Source organism: Micrasema longulum, unplaced genomic scaffold (assembly GCF_059751315.1).
Source record: "Micrasema longulum isolate JH-2025_06_02 unplaced genomic scaffold, ASM5975131v1 h1tg001338l, whole genome shotgun sequence".
NCBI lineage: Eukaryota > Metazoa > Arthropoda > Insecta > Trichoptera > Brachycentridae > Micrasema > Micrasema longulum.
This window is the reverse complement of record NW_028278524.1, coordinates 145953-168972: the sequence shown is the minus strand read 5'-3', so window position 1 is coordinate 168972 and position 23020 is coordinate 145953. Positions and strand designations below refer to the sequence as shown.

At 35.7% G+C, this 23020-nt stretch overlaps 1 protein-coding gene across 1 annotated transcript; it reads left to right on the top strand.

Annotated features, from left to right (window-relative positions):
• The first annotated feature begins 47 nt into the window (after window positions 1-47).
• On the top strand, window positions 48-22519 carry Remo (Remoulade). Its single transcript, XM_088235139.1, has 13 exons — window positions 48-750; window positions 2258-2323; window positions 3626-3841; window positions 4838-5060; window positions 7301-7601; window positions 9165-9337; window positions 10619-10811; window positions 12981-13129; window positions 13377-13568; window positions 16691-16925; window positions 17546-17680; window positions 18588-18693; window positions 18797-22519. Exons 1-13 carry the CDS (start codon window positions 512-514, stop codon window positions 21639-21641), a joined length of 5073 nt encoding a protein of 1690 aa, XP_088091265.1. The 5' UTR covers window positions 48-511; the 3' UTR covers window positions 21642-22519.
• Window positions 22520-23020: the final 501 nt, after the last annotated feature.

The window sequence follows — 23020 nt, the reverse complement described above, 5'->3', positions numbered from 1 at the left end:
ACAAAATAGAGTGCTTTTTTAAAAATACATTTTACTGGTAACACCATCCATTCACGAAGCTACACAATATTGATAAAAGAATAAATAATGTAACCAATAAAATACTTTGAAAATATGTGTTTTAAGACTATTTTTGGGTGCACAGTTTTTATCGTGATGTTTTAATAGTGATGTATAATTTATGTTTGGGTGTTGTCATTCAAAAAATTCGATCCGTCAATCTTGTTTATTATAAATTATAAAGAAAAAAGATAGCACCTCAAATTCCTATTTTGAGCGTCGAGTTGTGACTTAAATACCTTTTTATGTTTACATATACGTTCATATTTCATTGATAAAATGTTTTTTTCACAGTAAAAATGTGTAAATAGTCCCTTTGTACGATGGGAGAAGTCCGTGGTTCTGACATGGGTTTTGTTTATATTACTTCAATTTGGACATATTCCTAAAGAAGATCGCTGGAATGTGTGTTATTTAAGAAATAAACAAAAGCTCTAAATCAGATTTGAAGATGGTTTTGAAACTCTGTAGTGTTTTATCAATTGTTTTGAGTATAACCGTTCATTTAATATCTGCCGACCAAGATTGTCCATCTCTCTGCGTGTGTAAAAGCAGTAGAACTACAGATGTAACCAATTCTAATATCGAAAATATAGATTCGATAAAACTCAAGTGCGGTGGGCCGGAAAATCCCATAAGCGAAGTTAAGGAAATAGATCTCTCCAACATAACCCATTTGGTGTCTAACTTGTAAGTATTCGTAAACAAATAAAATGGCTAAAATGTTGACTATGCATGAGCAATTAAATATGTTGTCAGTTAGGCAAAGAATCATTCTGAACACGCTTATATTTATTTACAAATTAAAAAATAAATTTCTTCCTCAATACATGACAAGGAATGTAAAGTACTCTGAAGAATTTCACCATTACCATTGACAAGAAGCCAGACAGATTTAAGATTGCCTTAAATAAGACTCATAGGTAGTCAACATAATTATTAGCAAAGGTTTTAGTATTTATAATGAGTTGCACACAATTGTTTTCTATTTGACATGTTAAAGAAAATAAGTACCTACAAATTCATAAAAAAGGACTTGAAGAAAATCTTTAGACCTTCTATTTTTCAACGTAACTTTCTTCATTGTGTGATGAATCACATTCACGAAGGATGGGGCACTAAAAATAAAATACTTAAACTCATTAAAATAGCATTATATCAACTCATTAGTTAACCCGAAAAAGTTTATTTAATGATACTTAAGATAAAAATAACTTTATTTAATTTACTTTCATATTTATTTATTTATTTATTCATATTTTTCGCTTACAAACTATAATTAATAATAAAAATAATGTGACCTCACTGGGGTTTTCCGTGCCGAGGACACTTAACAATTTAGTTTTTTAAAATTACATCTGAGAATAAACAAAGAAGACTAACTTAAAAAACAAACATAATTAACAAATATTCAGTTTTAAAAACAAGGTATTTATGTACATCTATATTATTTATATTACAAAATACTCAATGAAAATAACAAAAACCTAACATAAGCTATACAGTTGTGGAGCAGTTGATTCAGCATTGGTATGGGCGAATGAGACAATCCATTTTACTTCTACCTAGCTCCACTATCCATTTTTTATACCCTTTTTAAACATTTTCTCATTACTAATTGCTTTAATAGATAGTGGAAGTAGGTTATAGATTTTAATTGAATAATACTCAAAATCCCTTTGTCCGAAAGTGGTATTAGTTTGTATTTGTTTAAGTTGTCTATGTGTTGAGGATCTAGTGATTATATTATTTGTATGTGATGTATTGTGGGGGTTATGTCTTTCATTTGAGTAAGAGTAGTTTTTGAATCTATAAGTGAGTATTGTTTTAGCGTATAATTGTTTTGGTGTCATAAGTTGTGATTTATGGAATATTTCTTCTATAGATGTCTGTATCGGTCTGTATATAATTTTGAATTCTCTATCCCTACCTCTGTTTTGTATAAATACATTGAATTTCTTAATAAAGATACCAGTCTCGAAGATGTCGCAAAAGTGATGAAACCGGTCACTGGATATTCCAGATTTGTGGATTTAAGTATCACTCGTCTTTTATTTCTATAATAAATTACAGTGAACTTCCATCACAAATTTTTACATACAAACTTAAATATGTATATGTAATTAAAAAATACCAAAACAAATTGACAATCGCTTTGTTTATACAAGCACGGTAAGAAATGTTTTTTTTTTTTCAGAAATTTATCCGGAAATGGAATCACTACTTTGTCGAGAGAGCTCAACTTACCGAAGCTTCAAAAATTGTAAGATTTTACGATAATTGTTATTTACAACAGCGATGGCCTACCAGTCAATCGCGATCAACCGGTTGATCGTAATTATTAGGCCAGTTGATCGCGACAAGGCAAACAAAATAATTCACTAGGGTTACAGAAAGATGAAAACATTCTAGATTTCATATGCTCCAATTTACCTAGTAATATCGTGTTTTTAATGAAATTAATGGCAATTTTTCATTTCATTTTTTTTTGCATTTCATTTCATTTTTTTGCACCACAACAGGCCAGGAGGCCCAATTACAGTAGTGAATTACATTACAGAACAACCAGGCTTGAGAAAAATCACATTTTTAATTTTTGTGTTCTCACCGGGAATCGAACCCGGAACCTTCCGTGCGTGAGTCAAGCGTCTTGACCACTACACCACGGAGGCCGCAATGTTCAATGTTCATGGAAGGATTCTGATTAATAATGAATTAATAGATTTTTTTGCGTCCAGCAAATAAAGAATACAGTTTTGTGTGTGAAATAGAACTAGAACCCTGGACAAGTATTTTTGACTCTATGGCTGCTCTCGGGGGAAAATCCTGAAAACAAAATCGAGTGGAGATAAATCCGCCTCGTAACCTAGTGGTTGGGGCGTTGGCCTACCACGCTTGAGGTCCAGTGTTCGTGTCCCGATTCCTGGTGGGGGATGTGAATTATTGATTTTAAAGGTGGTTCTACATTGCAATATTTCACTGTCCCTGGACTAGCACCTAAAGCGTAGGTCTGATCACCTCACCTTCCATGTAATAAAATTGATCCAGATACGCTGCAGTTGGAACACCAATGCAGTGCCCTATGCAACACTAAATGCGGGTGGGAAAAGAATTATGAAATTTGTCATACGGATATAGAATACAGTTCTGGGTGTGAAATAGAACCGGAATCCTGGATGAGTTTTTTTGACTCGATTGTTGCTCTCGGGTAACCCTTAAAAAGGGAATCGAGAGGACACATCGAAGTGCAGTGGTTGGCGTGTTCGCCAACCTAGAAAAAGTCCAAGGTTCAATTCCTGGCAATGGCAATGTTGAATATTTATTTTAAGGGTGATTTTTAATTCCTGCACTGAAACCTTAAGTGTAATACTGATCACCTTAACTTCTCGTAACAGATGTTCGTGTTACACTGCATTTGGCATTACAAAGCAGCGCCTTATGCCTAATTTGCAGATAGTTGTAACTGTAAAAACTAGATCTCAGATCTGATCAAGTTGGCTTCCCTTTTGTTACAATATCTTGGCATCGATTGAAGTCTCAAAATGTACTTGTTTTATGTTTGTAGGGACTTGAGCTATAACCAAATATCGCTTATTGAGTCGGATGCATTCTCCAACCTGACAGCTCTTCAGAGATTGGATTTATCGGGAAACTCGATTCAGTTTATTTACAAAGAGATGTTCCAAGGTCTAGTGAACCTAGAACGTCTTATTTTAAGCCAAAACAAAATATCCACCCTGGCTTTGGAAACCTTTGACTACCTGTATGGGCTGAAACAAATGTAAGTATCATTTGACTGCTATTTCTTTAGAATGGAATTACCTTCTTTAAACAAGCAATGATAATGGCGTGCTTCTTGTTAGCAGACCTCCAATTCTTGGAAATAAAGGTCTATAATGTATGCAAGAAGAGCGATTTGCTGATGAATGTTGATGCATCGAAAGTGATGGAGATATTCTGAATCAGGTAGAAAATTTTGTTAGAAGAAAAACTAAGAAAGGTATTGAAAGAAAGGTGAATGTTTGTAACAGGGTGAACAGTGCACTCAAATCAATTTTGGCAAATAAATGTTTGTCCGAGGTGGCAAAATTATCAGTTCACAATGGAGTCCTGATGCCGAATCTTATGCATAAAAGCAATGTATGGAATTGTATTAACAACGATGAAAGTAGGTTGAATGCTGTTCGAATGCATTCTCTCAGGCGAATGCGTGGTAAAACTATGTATGATAGATGCACAATTGTCTAGATTGTGCATTATAATTATTCTATAAATAATGTAATTTTACAAGCGTGTTATCATATTTCCAGGTAGCTTTTTATAATAGATAATTATTTTATGACCTATACATGTCAACTAATACCGTAATACCACATGAGTAGTAAAGAATTAAAATTTGACCTTTCATACTATATAAACTTACTTTATAATCTTAATAGATAACATGTGCCTATCAATCAATACAGTAGCTCTACCTAAACATTTCGCCTTGTGGATAGAAGGTTTATTAAAAATATTATTTTATTTATTGATTGCTTTTTCGCACAGAATTTAATTTAATTTAATTTTTGCACATCGATTGTCCAGTTAATTGATTAGATCATTCTTAGGTATATGCAGTTTTATGAGAATTTATTCTCGTTATCTTAATACTCTGTGTCCAGACCGATAAAGAATACAGTTCTCTGTGCGAAATAGAACCAAAACCATGGATGTGTTTTTTATTCGATGACTGCTCTCAGGTAAAAATCTTAAGAAAGTAATTTTTTAATTTCAGTGATATATCCAGCAACCCTTTAGTGTGTGACTGCGACCTGTTGTGGGTAGGAGAGTGGTCGCGCAGTGCCGGGGTGAAGCTGGTGGGTAATCCCAAGTGTGGGGCTCCTCCTGACCTGGCAAGGCAGAGCATCAAGAAGATCCGGACTCTGTTGGATCTCACTGCGTGTGGCATCAACACTGCGCTGCAGTATGAGCTCGTGCTGCAACCTCACAATGGACAGGTATGAATGTAAATTCATAGTAATTACTAACAAGCCCGGTTGTCCGGGGCTCAACTCGATGGCTACTCTCAGGTAAGAATTCTAAAAAAAGAAATCTAAGAATTTAATAAAAATATTTTCTTTTATTCAGGAAACATGCAGTACAATTATGTAGTTTTAGACTATGCAAAATTAGACTCAATTCTAATAGACCAGTAAAGTTTCCATATTACATCGAATCAGGTTGTGGTCCCGTGGCTAGTGTTGCGGACTCACGGATCAGAGGTCCGAGGTTAAAACCATTTTCTAATAGTGAGTTATTTATAACTGGTTGAAAATGGCCCCAAAATTGAAGTATTTGAGTAAATCATAAGAATGACAGGCACCGTGGCGCAGTTGGTTAGACGGCTAACTGTGAAACTGGCGTCGCGGGTTCGATTCCCGCCAGTTGCTAGAAAGAAATCCAAGAAATTTTTTTTCTCAATTGGTCTGGGTGTTTTGGTGTATTTTTCATAGCTTCCTTCCATATCCTTTCTTTCCTACCTGCTGACAAGCTTCTGAAATAGAAGCTTAGCGGGTTATTCCTTTAAAAAAAAATGCAAATATTTATTGTTATTTATTATTACCTTATTTTTTGAACGGTTAAGACACACCCCAAAATTTATCAACAACTATCAAATTTTAGAATAAAAATATATATTTCGGACGATCAGACGCATCCGGACCATAAGACGAACCCCAATTTTTTATTAAATTTTCAGATTAAAAATTTGTGTCTCATGGTCCGAAAATGTCAGTAAAGTTATCAATTAACTATGTATTTTTATTATTTCATAAACCAAAACTTAAAGTAGATTAAATTTTAATTTAAATCAATAAAAATGTCAAATTAAAAACATCTCAAAGTTATTACAGGAAAAAGCAATATTTAAAGTATCCCAAAAACAAGAGGAAAAAACACGTTGAAAATATCATGCCTGATGGGTACTGCGATTGTTTACAGTCTTGAAACAGATTTGAAAGTTTGTTTGGGGCTCTTTAAGTGCAATCCTCGTGAGTTTTTGTGTACATCGCTGTGGATGAGACTTTTTTTTTTTTTTAAAGTAAATAAATATTTGCGTTCTTATGATTTACCCAAATATTTAATTTTAAGGTCCATTTTCAACGAGTTGTAAATAACTCACTATTAGAAAATGGGAATCGAGTTGGGGTAGAGTGGGATTCGAACGACGGACCTCTGGTCCATGAGTCCGAGACAGTAGCCACAGGACCACAACCCGATTCGAACCCGATTCGACTTGGATCCACCATTTCAATCAAATCAACCAGCAAAAGAATGGGTTGATGGTGATGGTAGTGCTCCGATGCAACCCAAAGAAGCAAACAACCGCTGGAAAGGTCATGGCCACTATATTTTAGGATTCTCGTGGCATCTTTCTCATTGATTACTTGCAAAAAGTTTAAAAAAATAGCCGTCGAGTATTATGCATCATTATTGGATCGAGTTATGTCAAAAATTACTGAAGTCAGGCACGAAAAAATCCTCTTCCATTCCGATAATGCCCCGGGCTTATTCTCGGGATATGGCTCTTCTACTGGCGACTTCTATTTGTTCCCAAATTTAAATAGATGGCTTCGTGGAAAGCAATTTGTTTTTATCAAATTCATGCTAGTGATGGGAAATTACTGATCACTAATCATGTACCGATCAAATCGATTTTATCAGTTTTTTCATGCAAAAATGAAACTCTGTTTCCCTAAATTGATATAAAAACGCAAAAACAACCCTATTTTAGTGTGTTTAAGACAATTATTCACCAAAAAATAAGATATTTTTACTTTTTTCATGAACAACATCAAATTAATTATTTTTTCATTTGATCAATTTACATTGATCAATTTGTCCCATCTCTAACGTTTTTACAAAATTATGTAACCTTGTAAGAACTTTGTTAATAATTAGGTTTATTATAGTTTTTTTTTTTAAATCTTAAAGCTGATTTTATATATTTATGTTGATTTATATTTTAAGCATTGTATTAAAAAAATAAACTAACATGCCAGATACAAATGATTTTTCGTGTGTCAATATAAATCACTCCTTAGACGTTACTACAAAGTTATGTCCTCACTTTTGCTGACAACTGTCATTCTAATCAAGCTATATTTTAAGGACAATAGTATTTAGTGCCGGGAACCATGTCGAGTTTAATTTTATCCCGTTTCTCTGTTTGTAATTAGATTAAAATGGCCTTTTTCAGGTTGTATTTGAAGGTGACTCTCTCACGCTGAGATGCAAGGCGCCATTCTCCACTGTGAAGATGATATACAACCTGACTTGGTCGTTGCCAAACACGACTGTCGACACGGAGCACTTCCGCATAACCAATGTGGACATACTGGAGGAAGGCCTCGCGGAGTCCATACTGACCTTCACCCAAGTAACCGGCAACCACTCGGGCACCTACACGTGCACCTATTCCAGGGATAATGCCACAGACCTCACGGGGGATATTGGCATTGTGGTCATCACGAACATCACTAGATACTGTCCAATCAAAGGTATTAACAAAACAATGCATCTCTATAAACCACCTTATTTCTGAGTTACACATCATTCGATTTTGAGGTCGCAACTTCATCAGGACTTAACTTTACATTACCTCTCAAAATAGAGAGAAAAAGAAGATAGTATGAATCATTATTTTCTAAACTTAAATGATTTATTAACTACTACCAGGGCCTCGATTATGATGGGACGTTAAAATTTATCTTAAATTTTATCTACGAAGTAAAATTAAGTTTTCTCTATGAATAATGGAATATGTTGACAATTTTTATTTCTAAACATGTTCAATTACCGGTTACCAACAAAGAAACTTTGAATTTTCATACAAATATACACACTTTCATACATAAATATCTATATTAGTTTTTACTATAATAACGATGAAGATAACCATTCATAATCGTGGCCCAGGGGTGAAATTATGAATCTTCTCTATCCTCTAGACAGTGGTTAATTTGGGGATATTTATTTTTTCCATGCGATTAATTTTTGCTTCATACATGACCACACTGATTTAAACAGAAAAAAATATGAACACGTGAAATCAAACATGATGATTTGCATTTAGAACATTATTGCGACCTTAAGCATTACTCTAAAAACTTAATTAGGTTGAATTGACCAAACCGTATTAGCTTTATTTCCGTTTTTGAAGCAGTTTTATACACCATTTGACGTTTAATCATCGGTGTGGCCATTATATGAAGCAAGGTGTCGTTGCATTAAAAAAATACAAATCTTCAAATTAATCGCTCTCTAGGGGGTAGAGAAGATTCAGAATACCACCACAGTTTAATCTAGTCACAGTGAAAGGATTGTTAGTACTTCTTCTTGTGATCTATCAGGTGTCCCTGACGTTGGCAATCACTTCTAAAAATGCCTCTGTCTTGCTCTGCCCGGAACAACTCCTCCGCACACCTCATCCCGGTCCAGTCTCTTATGTTGCGCAGCCAAGATGTTTGCCTTCTGCCAGATCCACGTTGTCTCTCAATCCTGCCCATTAGTATAATCTGGAGAATTTTTTACCTGCAGGATGTGACCCAGATAGGAAATCTTGCAGACTTTTATACATTTTGACAATTGTCTGCTGTAATTAGCTCTCCTCGGGACCTCTACATTGCTCACCAAAACTGTCCACGGTATACGAAGCATTCTTCTGTGAAGCCAACTCCTCCAACCGGTTCATAGTGTGCGCTCTCAAAATCCAGGTGTCTGAGCCATACGACAGAACAGACCAAATTTAGCACTTCACCATTCTTTCCCTATGTTTTAATTTCAATTTATCATTGCGCAATATTGTTCTCATTTTGTTGAAAGGCCATTTCGATCCTGCATTTCACCTCCATATCTGGGTCTACAGACTTTGTAATAATACTGCCCGGGTATTTAAATTGGTTCATTATTTCCAACAGTTCACTTGCTCCGTCAATACTATATTTGACAATTACAATACCAAGGCTTAGGATAGGCAATATTACTTCCCTTTGACAGTAAAGGACACCACAAAAATTATTATATTACATAACTTGTTTATCTATTTATCTATTTATCTCCAGATTCTGTAGACAACAAAGGAGTGTATACGTGGCCGGGGAGTATTGCCAATAATCTGGTGTCCCAGCCGTGCCACAATAAGGAGGGAGCGTGGGCGTACCACAGCTGCGGACTGGACGCCACCTGGTCCCACCTCAACACGACCGCTTGCCCCTACCAGAGTGAAACCACCAAGGTAACACTATGCTGCTCATGCTCATCCCTATACTCTCCAGAGGCAATTTCTTACTGTATGATTTTTAAGAACGATCGCCTTACAGTATTAAGTCTTACGCCAACTTAGGGACTCTGAATGGAATCCACAAAATGTCAATTTTGATGTTTTTTCTATGTCCAGAAGGATATTGGCGACCTCCGCGGTGTGATGGTTAAATTTTGACTCAACAAAAGGTTCCGGGTTCGATTTCCGGTGAGAATACTAAAATTATATGTGGTTTTCTCACGCCTTGGTGTTCTGTGCTGTAATTCACCACTGTAATTGGGCCTCCTGCCCTGTTGTGGTGCGAAACATTAAAAAAAATAAAGAATAAAGTTCTATGTGTGAAAAAGAACCAGAACCCTGGACGACTGTTTTCACACAATGCCTACTCTCAGGTAAAAATGCTAAATAAGGAAATTGAGTGGTGATAATTCATAATTAATTTGGTCAGTTGAAAGAAATTGCTATGTAGTAGTAAACCGTGCAGGATGATTTATAACTCCATTATTGTGCCCCATATAAATGATTGTAATAGTATTTTGTTTTTGACAACTGAAGTACTGAACTACTGAAAATAAATTTACTGTTCTGCAGAATAGGGTTATGAGAGTCATTTTGAGAAAGAATAAATACACTAGAATAAAGTTGATGCTGAAACAAGCAATAATTTTGACAGAACGTCAACTAATATATTTTAATGTAATGTTATTTGTTCATAAAATGATTAATGGTTATACCTCAAAAGAGTTGACTCAAAAGGTTTTTTCTAATCAATGTGAACACGTATATAAAACAAGAAATAAACATGAAGTAAGACTACCATTTCGTAGGAAAACAAATACAAAGAACTCGTTGATGCACCGAGCTGTACAGTTATATTATAAGGAAAAACCATTAAAAATAAGAGAGCAAAAAAATATTATTTCATTTAAATGTCAGTTAAAAAAACATGTGTTTAGCAGATAAGTTAGTTCTTAAAAAGTAATCTTATTCGTGTTAGCTTTAAAGAGGTTTTCTTTTTAAGTGTCCGTATATTGTTTAGAAATTTTAATAATTGGTATATGTTTTAATAATAATTAGATATAAGTTAATATTAGGACATTCATTTATTATGTTTGTACTATTTTAAGACAAAATAAAAATAAAAAAAACCCACTTAGTAGAGTGTACAAAAGATTAAATAAATAAATACATATCGGGTCTGTTCTTCAGAGTAGCCACCATCCCAGTTGTCGGTTAATAATTTGATTGGCGTAGATGCTGGAGCAGTTTGCACTGGTAAACTTGAGCGTGTACAAGGGCAGCGTGGTGACGGCGTGCCAGCGACTGCACTCGCTGATACTCCAGCACTCCCCGCCCTCGGGGACCCTGAGCGACCCCGACGATGTGAACTTCATCGCGCGAGCCGTCAACAACTACATGTCGTATGTGGGAAGCGAGTCCGATCTCGGTGAGTGAAGATGGTGATATTGATTATAATTTTTAGTCAAATTTTTTTTTCAAATCCCTCCAAAATATAAATGAATTGCAGGGTGCCCATCTGATGGCGCTGATAGCACATTTTTCTAAATTTTGACAGCTATGGTAACAAGATACACAGAAATACAGTAAAACCTCGTTTTTACGTTCCTCGATTTTACATTTCCCGCTTTTTACACCGTAATATTTAGGTTCTCATTCAAATATTCCCCCGAATTAACGTTTTTTACACTTTTCATAACCCCGGTTTTACGCTGAAAAATTTTCAAAACTCATTCGATCTGTTAAAAGACAACAAGTCACGCGCCGCCGCGTGAATGGAGAATAAAATTGAGGTAAATAAAAAAATGTTGAAATTATTGTCTCAAACTAAATTCGAAGTAGGTGCAGTGTAATTGACTAAGTGTCTAATTTTGTCATTTTACTAAACAATGACATGCAGTTGACGCATGTTTAGGAAGAATAAAATTACGATGCCAAAAGTTAAAAAATTTGGCAATAGAAATATTATTTGAAGTTATAAACATGATGTGAAAAGAAGATAGTTTAAACAGTTATCATAAAAGTGTGAAACAGTTTTGCCACGATGTAAATGACAGTTAAAATTCTGTGGTACCATACCAAGAAAAGTGATACCATGTAAATAAAATTTCCCAATATTTAGGGAAAAAATCTTTGTATGCATTTTATGCAAATTCAAATTTTTATTTTCGTGTTTTTTTTAAATTCAATAAAAAATAACACATTGCAGTATTGCTTGAAAAAATACAAAATTTTTTTAATTAAATAATTGGTGAATATGAATAATCTCCATTTATGACAGTTCTTCCAATTTTTCTGCAGTATATTTAGTATAGTCTAGTACAATAATTATATTTTTATGTAATTTAATTTTTTTCATACATTTTTCATTTCCTCACTTTGGAGTTTTCCTCAATTTTACACTTTTTTGTTGCTCCCTCGAAAAACCTAAAACAGGGGTTTTACTGTAAATATTAACTAAGAAAATATGTTTATCTCTTTCTTGCGTGAATTATTGCATATGTATCATGATTTTCTATCAAATTGTTGAGGTCAACACAACATTTTAGATGTTTTTAAAAAAATATTATATACGCCTCCACTCGTTTGCATTTTAGGTGTTGCTAGTATTGGAATTAGCTTGGTTAGGGTTATATAAAACTACAAGGTCAAATCATGTTCTTTGCTCAATGTATTATTATTTTGTTTTTTTAAATTATTTTTTATTATAAACTTTTTAAAATCATTCTTATGTTGTTGAAATTTCATTTGTCGATGCGTTTTGAAGCTGCAAGACTTTTTGTGATGTTAGTTATCATATTATTTTTATCATATTATGTAAAGATGTAAAAACTTATATTTCCATATAAGTTATTAATTTAAAAAATACTTGGTACACTTCCACTTATTTATTTTGACCAATTAGCGCTTTCACCCTCTAATGGGCATCTTAAGACTGGTCACCAGTCACCAGGTCACCAGTCTGAAGATGACCATTAGAGGGTGAAAGCGCTAATTGGTCAAAATAAATAAGTGGAAGTGTACCAAGTATTTTTTAAATTAATAACTATTTCTTAATATATATTTCCATATAAGTTATTACACCATTACAATGGAATTCCATCAAGAATTGTCGATAAATAATTTAAATAAAATATTATGTAAATGTTATCAACTATTAAATATCTAAATTTAGTAAATGGGGTGTAGAATTTCAACCATCCATGCGCTCAGTAGCTGCGAGACTTGTTGTTATCTAAATTCTAATTTTATAAATTTGTTTTTTATTTCGTTTTTAAAATATCACTTAAACTCTAAACTTCATTGTCAAATAAAAATTTAAAAAATAAAAATGTAAATAGGGGCTAGATTTCTTATTGTCCATGCGCTCTGTAGCTGCAAGACGTTCTGTTATCTAGCTCATATATATCATAATTGTAATATATCATAATTGGAGACGAGGAACTAGAATCCCAACCGTCCATGCGCTCTGTAGCTGCAAGACGTGTTGGGATATTTATTTATTGTACAGCGCCCTTGAGGTGATTTTCACAAAAATGGAGCTATATAAATTATCCAAACATCATTATTATTATTATTACTACTTGTGTAATTGCAGGCTCCGCTCTCTTGGACATAGTGAACACAGTGATGGGCCTCCCGGCGGCAGTCATGCGCGCAGCCGAAAGCCTCCACGGCGCTTGCTCATCCCTGGTGGCTGCTGTGGAGAACATCTCTCAGTACACGTCCAACATACAGGGACACAAGGTGAAGAACAGAAATACTTGTCAGAAATCAGAAAGCTCTCTTAAACGCTCTCATTTACTAATAATAGCAAAAAAACAAATATGATTATCAACCCCAGTAGCTCAATCACAGATGTTTATCTTGACCAATCACGATGGAAGCTTAATGGAATTTGAAACTCGCGCATGACTTTTGGAAAGATTAGTTATTGAATACTAAGAAAAGGTCATTAGCTTTTTTCTAGGCTAACTATTGTTTCCCTTTCCAGGCCAATCTGGCGGTGGAGAGGTTCTCCATAAAGCGCGAGAGCTTCACGGGAATGACGTGCGTGTGGTACTCCGTGCCGCAGGAAGGAGGCGCGGCAGGAGGCAGCAAGCGCATGCTGCATTGCTCCACCACCAACCGCACCATCACACCGCTTCTCACCGTCAGGGACAAGGTCATCGAGGCCAGTATTCAGGTCAGTCATTAACATCATCGCAAGGGCTAGTGCAGCGATGGTGTGCACTCCGTCGCAGTAACTCGGGAGGGGCGTGAGCTGTGTGGCATTCGTGCTTTCTTAATGTTCTTTGTAACCAACCTAATGTAAGGAATAGTGGCACGAGGAAGCAGTTCGAGTATTGTTACCTTAATATAATTCACTCTGAATTCAACTGTTGCGAACTCCTGAAATAAATTAACTTGAAGGAAGGGAGCTTCCTGGTGGTGTGTAGCTAATATACATTGCAGCTAATGACTTTAATATCTCTACAAATATGATAAATACTGGGTTATAATTTTAGGTATTCCTCCGTTATACACTTACTTATTCATGAAAATAATGAATTATTAAAGAATAATTACCAACTGCCACGGAAAAGGCATAAAATATCAGAAAACAGAGATAAATCACCAGTACAATCAATGTATCGCAAGTTTTGGTGTATGAAGTAAAAGAGTGCCGAATATACGATTGTCTCGCACTCTTTTTTGTGTCTCACTCTCGATGCTACATGTATATTCGCAAGCGAGAGAGACAATTTTACGCGTCACGAAGGCCAACAGTCAGTACACTTCACTACCAGACGCCAGTAGCTCTCCGATCTTCATTAAGGGTGGTCCTCTAGCTCGCCCTGCGAGCTATTTTTTTCATGTTTTTAGCAAATATATTAAAAATATCAAAATCACTTTTGACTTCAACTGTAAATAATTAAAGCAATTGGCTTTGAATATTCCATTTTTCTGATTTAAAATCTCAAATTTTTATGTGTAATGCCCGCACAGCACCAGGGCGCGAGGATGTTTCGAAGGGTTAGAATATAGAGGACAGAAAGGAAAAACATTTTTAAGAAAGTAATATGTAAGTTAAGGCATTCACGGGGCATCAAAATTTAAATAATTATTGAAATGCATAAGTAATTGTTTACATAATGAAGATTTGAGATGATTGCAGGTAAGCCGTACATCAAATTTGCAAGGTGATGACTTGATTATATTTTCCTAATTTATTATTAAAATTTATATAAATTCTTCTACTGAGGATGTAACAGGGGCAAACCGTGTATAGAAGCGATTATGCGATTACTTACCATTATATTTGACTAACCGTAACAATGTTTTACTGTAGCTTAATTTACAGAAAAACAAACAAATAATTACTATATATTTAAAATCATTTCCACCGTTTCTATTTTTATCCTAATATAAATATTAATATTAATAAAGCGTACCCAGCGCCTGCAGTGAGCCAAGAAACTAGCCGATTATTCCAGCTTATTTTTTCATACAGATAAGTATACTATATTTTGAATGTCTTAACCCCAGTGCGGGTTTTTTCTCCTAGATTAAATTTGCAGGAAACACAAATTATTTGAAGATTCTTGATTTGGAAAACAGTATTTCAATCATTTTTTCTTAAGAGCTATTTTTCTTTGAGATGGTACTTTTGACATAAGACCATAATTACTTTCATGCGTCATATTGCAGGACATATGGCGCTCGACGCGACCGTTTTTAGCATTACTAATTTCTAGAACAATTCGGACAGTTGACATTTCGATTGAATACCTAATATTGACTGAATTCATAGTGCTATTTTTGATTTATTTTATAATGGGTTATGTATTAAAGTAATGGATAATATATCTATATAATATAATATATCACGAAGTTACGTCGTTTGAGTTGATTTCATGGATGAGAGTTGTTTTATCACATAGAACCACAAAAAAATATCAATTTATTTATTTATAGGATATATTACTTACATTACATTATATTATACCTCCTATGTAGGCACAAATAAATGATATTTTTTTATAGCTTACCTATTAAATAAAATCACCATTCGCCACTGGGACTGAAGTTATAAAGAAATAACATAAAAACTGGACTGGAAAAATCGAGATTCAGTCTAAATCTGCATTTCCGGAGGCATTTCCTGAGCAATAGGGTTGTTGATGGTTGGAATAAGCTGCTACAAGAGCTGGTGTCAATATGTAGTCTCAGTAGGTTAAAAAATGGACTAGATTTGTTTCGGAAAAGTCAAAGTGCGCCAACAACTAACTTTCATTAAAATAGATTTAAGCGTATCGGCTTTAAGCTGCTCGCTTAAAATTAATATAATAATAATAAAGATGTTTGACTGTGTCCTAATCCATACTTTATACTATAGTCATTAAAATATAGCTTGATTAAAATGACAGCTGCCAAATTCATGTCACTAGTGATGGGAAATTACTGATCACTGATCATTTACCGATCAAATCGATTTTATCAGTTTTTTCATACAAACATGAGACTCTGTTTCCGAAAATTGATATAAAAACGCAAAAACAAGCCTATTATAGTGTTGTTAAGACAATTAATCACCAAAAATAAGATATTTTCTACTTTTTTTCATGAACAACATCAATTGAATTATTTTTTGATTGATCAATTTGTCCCATCTCTAACATTTTTGCAAAGTGATATAACCTTGTAAGAACGTCATTAATAATTAGGTTTATTTTAGTTTTAAATCTGATTTTATATATTTATGTTGATTTATATGTCAAGCATTGTATAAAAAAAAAAATTAACATGCGAGATACTAATGATTGTTCGTGTTTCAATATAAATCACTCCTTAGACGTTACTACAAAGTTATGTCGTCACTTTTGCTGACAACTGTCATTCTTATCAAGCTATATTTTAAAGACTATAGATATCAACTGACATGGTAATGATAAAAAAAGAAAATATCGTTGGGTTGCTGGAACAAGTTGGTAATTACAAAATTTTAAAAAATGAGATGTTTTCATAACTGAGATCAATGAATTTTTAAAAAAAAGTAATTAATTTTTTCAAATATATTTTCCAAAAAGATTACTCGGTAAAATTAAGAAAATTATCTTGAAACGACCGTTTGGTGATAAAATATATTTTTTTCAAGTACTCATGTACAAAAACGACCTCTTTGCGTAGTTCTGACACAAAATCAAAAGACTAAGAGAGGCAACCTGGCAACCTCGCTGTGATGAGTGATGAATTTTGCGACCTCGCCATTTAATAAAAAATGTCCTGAATTTGATTATTCTAAAATATTTGTAACGTTATTTCCAGATCCCCGCCACGCTGCTGTACCGGCTGGACCACCAGCAGCTCTCGGCGCTGGGCGCGGGCAACGTGCAGCGCGCGTACGGGCTCGTGGTGGCCGCCCACCGCGACGCCACACTGCTGCCGCGCGTGCCCTCCGTTCCCCCCACCCTGCCCCCGCGCCAGTGGGACTACTACGGCGCGCGCGTGCCCGCCCGCGGCGCGCTCGCCGTCACTACGCCCGTCGTGGGAGTCAAACTGAGTGAGGAAACTATGAAAAATCCTACGAGAAAAATGTTTCCGCGAACGTGATAATATTGTCTTTCATTTTTAGCTTTAACCATTTTAGCTTAGTGGAAATTTTTAGTGGCATGTAAATCAAATTAGTCCAATGAATTACAAAAATGCAAAAATCATCTTTAAGTATAATAAAGTACACCATATATGCGATAAAGATAAATAACTTATGATAATTTATCTTTGGGAAGTTAAGATTTATCTTCAATTTGATCTACAAAGTAAAATTAAGTTTTCTGTATGAAAAATAGAATAGGTATGCAATTTTTTTTCTAGACGTGTTTAATTACAAGTTACCGATGAATATTCTTTTAATTTTCATGCAAATATACACATTTTCGTACATAAATATCAATTTTACTGTCTCAATATGTAGATAGCGTTTGTAATCGTGACCCTGTATATATAAAATAAAAAAAATGTCTTTACTCTTAACTAAATAAGTCCATAAATAGATAAATATAATATAAATAAGTAAGGACAAACATAAAAAAGCTTTGAGCTGCTAGTTTTTCAGCACGAGTTTTACTAAGTGGTGTATTCGCAAAAAAAAACTGTATGTTGATTTAACATTTTTATTTCCAGTAAACGTGAGCCTCATACACCCGTTGGCCGACCCCGTGTACATCATGCTGAGAGACAATGAGGTCAGTTCCGGAGTTAGCGGCCGCGCGGTACTATGGGATGAAGAGACTCGCATGTGGTCGGATTCTCCCGATGGTAAGATCTCCACTTTCCATTATACTTAGCATATTAAACTTTTTAAATTTTCACGGACGTTCGGATGCACAAAGAGGTTTCCTGGGTTATTGTGCAGCATTATCTGCATTCTTTTCCAATGTTTATATTACATTAAAAGATCAGAGTTTAATAAAACATTCAAGAAAAGGAAGCTACTTTGGAGAAGTACAAAATATTTGTATCATATTATGAGGAAAATTTAAAGGAAAATGCAGTCTAGGAAGAAGACGTATCTTCTGACTACGTATAATGAGTAAGAAACTACTTTGAATATATCTTCTCTTCAAGACCGTAGAAATAAATCCGACCTTATAGTCCTATTTAAAATTCTCAACTCACTCTTTGATGCGCCTGAACTACTGAGCTCAACAAAATTAAGTATCCCAACTAGAAACCTCAGACAAAACTTACTCTTTCATACCGATAACCATAGAACTAACTATGGTTTTCATTCCCCTATGCCCAGAATTCTTAGGTCTGCCAACAAACATACCAGTCTTGATTTCTTTGATAACAAGTTGTCTTCTTTCAAATGATCACTGAATCAAATTCAATTATAAACACCTCTCTTCCGCTTCCACTCCCACAGAGTCTACTATAAACAATTGAGTCTTTCTAATTTTGCTATAATAATTTTCTATGCATAAATGTGTCCATAAAAATGCCCATTGGGCATATATATAAATAAATAAATATCAACAAAATAAAATAATATATGCAACATAAAAGCACACATTATCTTGTAGAGCAGAAAATTTTCTTTCGAATTACGTATAACCTTTACCATTTGGTTTTACTTTTTGTGCTCATTTTTAAATTTGGAAAAACAGAAAACAAACTTATGGTAACACTTTATAATTAATGTTTATCTGTGTTTTTATTTCAGGGTGCAGTGTTTTAAGGATAATATCCAATATGGTGGTCATTCAGTGCTACAAGTTGGGATATGTCGGACTTTTGCAGAATGTAGAGACGGGCATTTATGGTGCAAGGTACGTAACAATTATTGCAACCATTCCTGTAAAATATTTGATTCAGTATTTCACGTTGTCTCTTTAGATAGTCATAATATATCATGAAATGTATCTTTTATAGGAGTGGTGGTGCCCGATTCAAATTCTCTCATCCCGCAATATATGTCGGCAGCATTATACTTCTCGTCTGTCTGCTGGCCTCTATCCTCACCTACTCTCTGTGTTACTCCGCCATCCACATGGCGGCCCGAGCCAAACACTCTCTCCTCAACACCTGGCTGTCCTTCAGTCTCCTCTGCTTCCTCTACACTCTCGGGATCTACCAGACTGAAGACGTCAAGTTGTGCCAAGCCATCGGACTCCTCCTCCACTATCTCACATTGTCGAGTTTGCTTTGGATCACTGTCGGCGTTAGCCAGCTCTACAAGTTTCTCTCTAAAAATCAATCGCCGCCGCTGCGGACACCCGACGACGAACTTCCTCCCGACGTTCCCATCCAGAAACCGATCTTGGGAATCTATCTTGTCGGGTGGGGAATCGCGCTAATAGTTTGCGGAATATCGGGAGCGGTGAATATGAGAGAGTACGCATCGTATTCCCAATGTTTTCTGAGCAATGCTCCGGCTTTGAGTGCCGTTTTCGTCCCTGCTGGAATTATCATTATATTCCTTTGCATTCTTTTCTTACTGATAAGATGCACCGTGCGTAACGTAAACGGGCAGTTGTCAGAGGGGACGCAAGCTACGGAGAACGTGGATTTGGAGATGTGGGAACCCAGTCTGCTGGTCAATAACACTGTAGATCGCCAGAGTGAAAGGAGCGCTACAGAAACTGAGATAGAAGACACCGAACACACTCCCATAGTTCAGCTGCGGGCTCATGTCATCGTTCTGTGTGTTTACTTGGCCGTGTGGAGTTGCGGAACTATCGCCATCTACCACCCGTTCCCTCTCTATCTGCCTTACCAGGAAGACATCTTCAGTATTCTGTATGCCCTCGGTGCCACTGTTCTCGGAACATTCATCCTCTTTTTCTACGGAATCGCTAGAAGCGACGTCAGATCCCAATGGCTTCTCATGCACTGCTATTTCAAGAAAAGAAAACAGTGTTGCCGGACGAGAACGGTGTTTGACGCCAATGCCCAGAACCACCACAATCTCGCTCCCATTTCTAATTTGGCGGCCGCTCAAGCCAGGTCCAGATCTAACAGTCAAAATTCCAACAGGACAAACAGTAAATCCAATAACAGCAATATTTTAAAGGCCGCTGCAGAATTGAACGGACAAACTCTCCGAGACAATCTCCCCAATGGAAATAAAATGACAAACATGAATCTCGTGGTTATGCACCGTCAGCAGTACCGATCGAATAATTCCGTCACCACGTATCCTGAGATCGGACCCGATGGAGCGGAAATATTCTATAACGCAAATCAGAGCAATGTAGCGAGAAAATTCTTCAAGAAACAAAGAAAAAATGTCCGACGGAACTGTTTAGATATACCGAGAAGGAGAAACTACGATTCTGATTCGCAAGTCTCCGGATCACACCTTCCCTCCGTAGAAAATAAGGACGGTATGTCTAGCATCTTCACTTCCGGCTCCAAAGTGAACAACACCAACATTCACATCGAGAGAGGACAGCCCTCGGATAATGGAATAAAAGAGTTGACCAGGCATCAGTTGAATCCCAACATACTGGCTCAAGTTGATGAAAGTCCGGAAAAACCTCAACTGAAGAGATTTGTTTTAGAAAAAGAAGGACATCAAAATACACGTCACAAGCTTAACGAAAACAAACCTTCCAACGCTTCTATTCTCATGAACATTTATACTAACGTACCAGAAACTAAAGTTCCACAGCATTTAGTTGTGGCATCTATGTCCGGGAAGGCGGCTCCGGACGACCACATGGGGCCCAGTTCTAGTTTGTCGGCCGAGTGCTTAAACCCTCCCACCATGAGAACTGTATCCCAGCAATGCAGCCTGGAGTACAGCTCCACATCTGAAGTGGCCACTCCTATGAATCAACTAGGGTCCGATAAGACACTCAACACTCATTCTGAACTAACTTCCCTCCAAGAGACTCACAGTGCGATGTGCTCTACGCACGAAATCACTAGCGACACGGAAGAAGCGCACAGCTTCGAAAAGTACACGGACTTTACTCGAAAAGGAAAAGGCGTGGAAAACTCCAAACAGCATACCAGTTGTTCCAAACTCCAAAATGTATATAATAAAAAAGGAAAAGTGGATTCTAAGAGTTTGAATCGCTCGCTTCAAGATATCAACTCCAGAAAACATAACCCCCCGAGCGAGGAGGAATTCGAAGATGTTATACCCGCTCCTGACCAATATTTTGTCAACGATATTGCCAACGCTTCCGAATCCGATAAACTAGTAACGAAAAATTCCGCTGTAACTGATCGAAATCACATGCAACGATTTTACCAAGCGGATAGGCCTAGAGGTGATTTCGAGTCGAATGGCGAACAAATTTATGAAAATGAAAGCGATATTTATTTCCCCAACTATCAAATGTCGGAAGTTAGCATACGCAGTCACGGGCTGTATGCCCCGCCGCCCGCGTCCATATGCGCCAACGATCTAAACTTTACATTTAGCAATGGAGAGCTGTCGAGAACCCAGAACGACGACGATTGCTACGAGAACCAGTACGTCAACTACAATCCGGCGTGGAGGAAAGTCAACGAGGGTCTTCACAGTCCGTCCGTCAGCTGCCCGGACGTCAACAGAGCCGACAGTCCCGCGTCCCTAGTCAGCGAGATAGACGAACTGTACAAGCAAATAACGAGCCGAGATCGGCGAACCAACCGGAGAATGAGAGCGCCACACCCTAGGAGTCACAATGAGGCGGTCCTGAGACACTGCGAGAGTGACAGCTGCATCAGCGAGTCGCACTCGGACATCCTCGACTCGGACCAGAGAGCAGAAACCAGAGTCTAAAAGTATACTCTGATTACGCAAGTATTATTTATTGTTAGTCGTGATTGTAAATATTATTTTATAGCCGCTTATAAATGTATTCTTTTTAAGAATCTGTTGACAAATTAATATTCACAGTTTTGTAAATAATCAAATATTTGTTAAGTAATTACTTAAGGTATTTATCGCGAAGACATTTGCTAGAAAAAAGCTTTGTTATAAATTGTTGTGTCCATAGTATATTCTGAATTTGTGTATATACAATCAACTATTTATGTTCTAGTTAATTTTAATAAATGATGTGATAGTTTTAGTATTTCTTCGATTGAATCTCGCTACAAAACATTTTGATGAACATTATTGCTTATTTTGTTCTTTTCCAACCGGTGAGTATTTTTTTTACCAAATATTATATGTAATCACTTAAATCTAATTCGTTTTATGAAAATATTTTACACCCTGACCTCTATGCGGTTCGTAATAAACATATCAGAGTTAAACTACGCACTAGACAATATAATATGTATGTAACTTATGAGACTTGTCATACAATAAATCAGTTTGGTTATATTCTATCTATCATATTCAACAATTCACAGATATATGAACTATTATAGAAACTTTTAGCCTGTATTTTTGAGACACAACTGAAAATATTTAGACGCACACATGTGTATGTAGTAAGTACTGTCTATTTTCTGTGCCCTAAACTCATGCATTTCAATAGTTTCATATTGAAAATTACGTTTTTTGATAATTAAATTTGTTGAAAACAATTAAAATTAATACTTTAATTGCATTTAGTTGCCGGCACATCAAAAAAACACAATTGCATTTATTTAGCATATGGTAGTAGACGATTTTAAGGAAATAAAAACATGAAAATGAGAAAAAAAAAATTATAGGTCCAGACGGCACTCGATTGTAAATTTTAGATTTAATTATATGCCATATTCATCGGCTATATTAATACACATAGACGTGCCCTGAGCCATCAAAAATGACACTTTACTGATGCCCAATGCGTATTTAGTCGTTCTTTGACCACCAGCCGGGTGTGACGTGAGCTTGACGTTTTGAATCTAAAAAAAATGCCTGCTTGTATCGTGAGAATGTGTGAAAACCGTTCAGTTAAATGTTGTGAAAATAATGGTGTAATTTTTCATTGGGAAGTACATATATGTTTATAAGTGATTATCAAGGCTTTATATAATTAATATCCAAATATAAAAATTATTTATTTTAAATGTCAATCTACGCCTAGTGGCTCCGAAACAAAGCTCTTATTTTATACAGGGATGCGCTTGTAGGAATACGGTTTTAAAAATGTAATAAATGTGAGTTAATATTATTTTAGCATTCCACAACCTCCAGTAAAAAGAAATAAATAGGTAGAAATT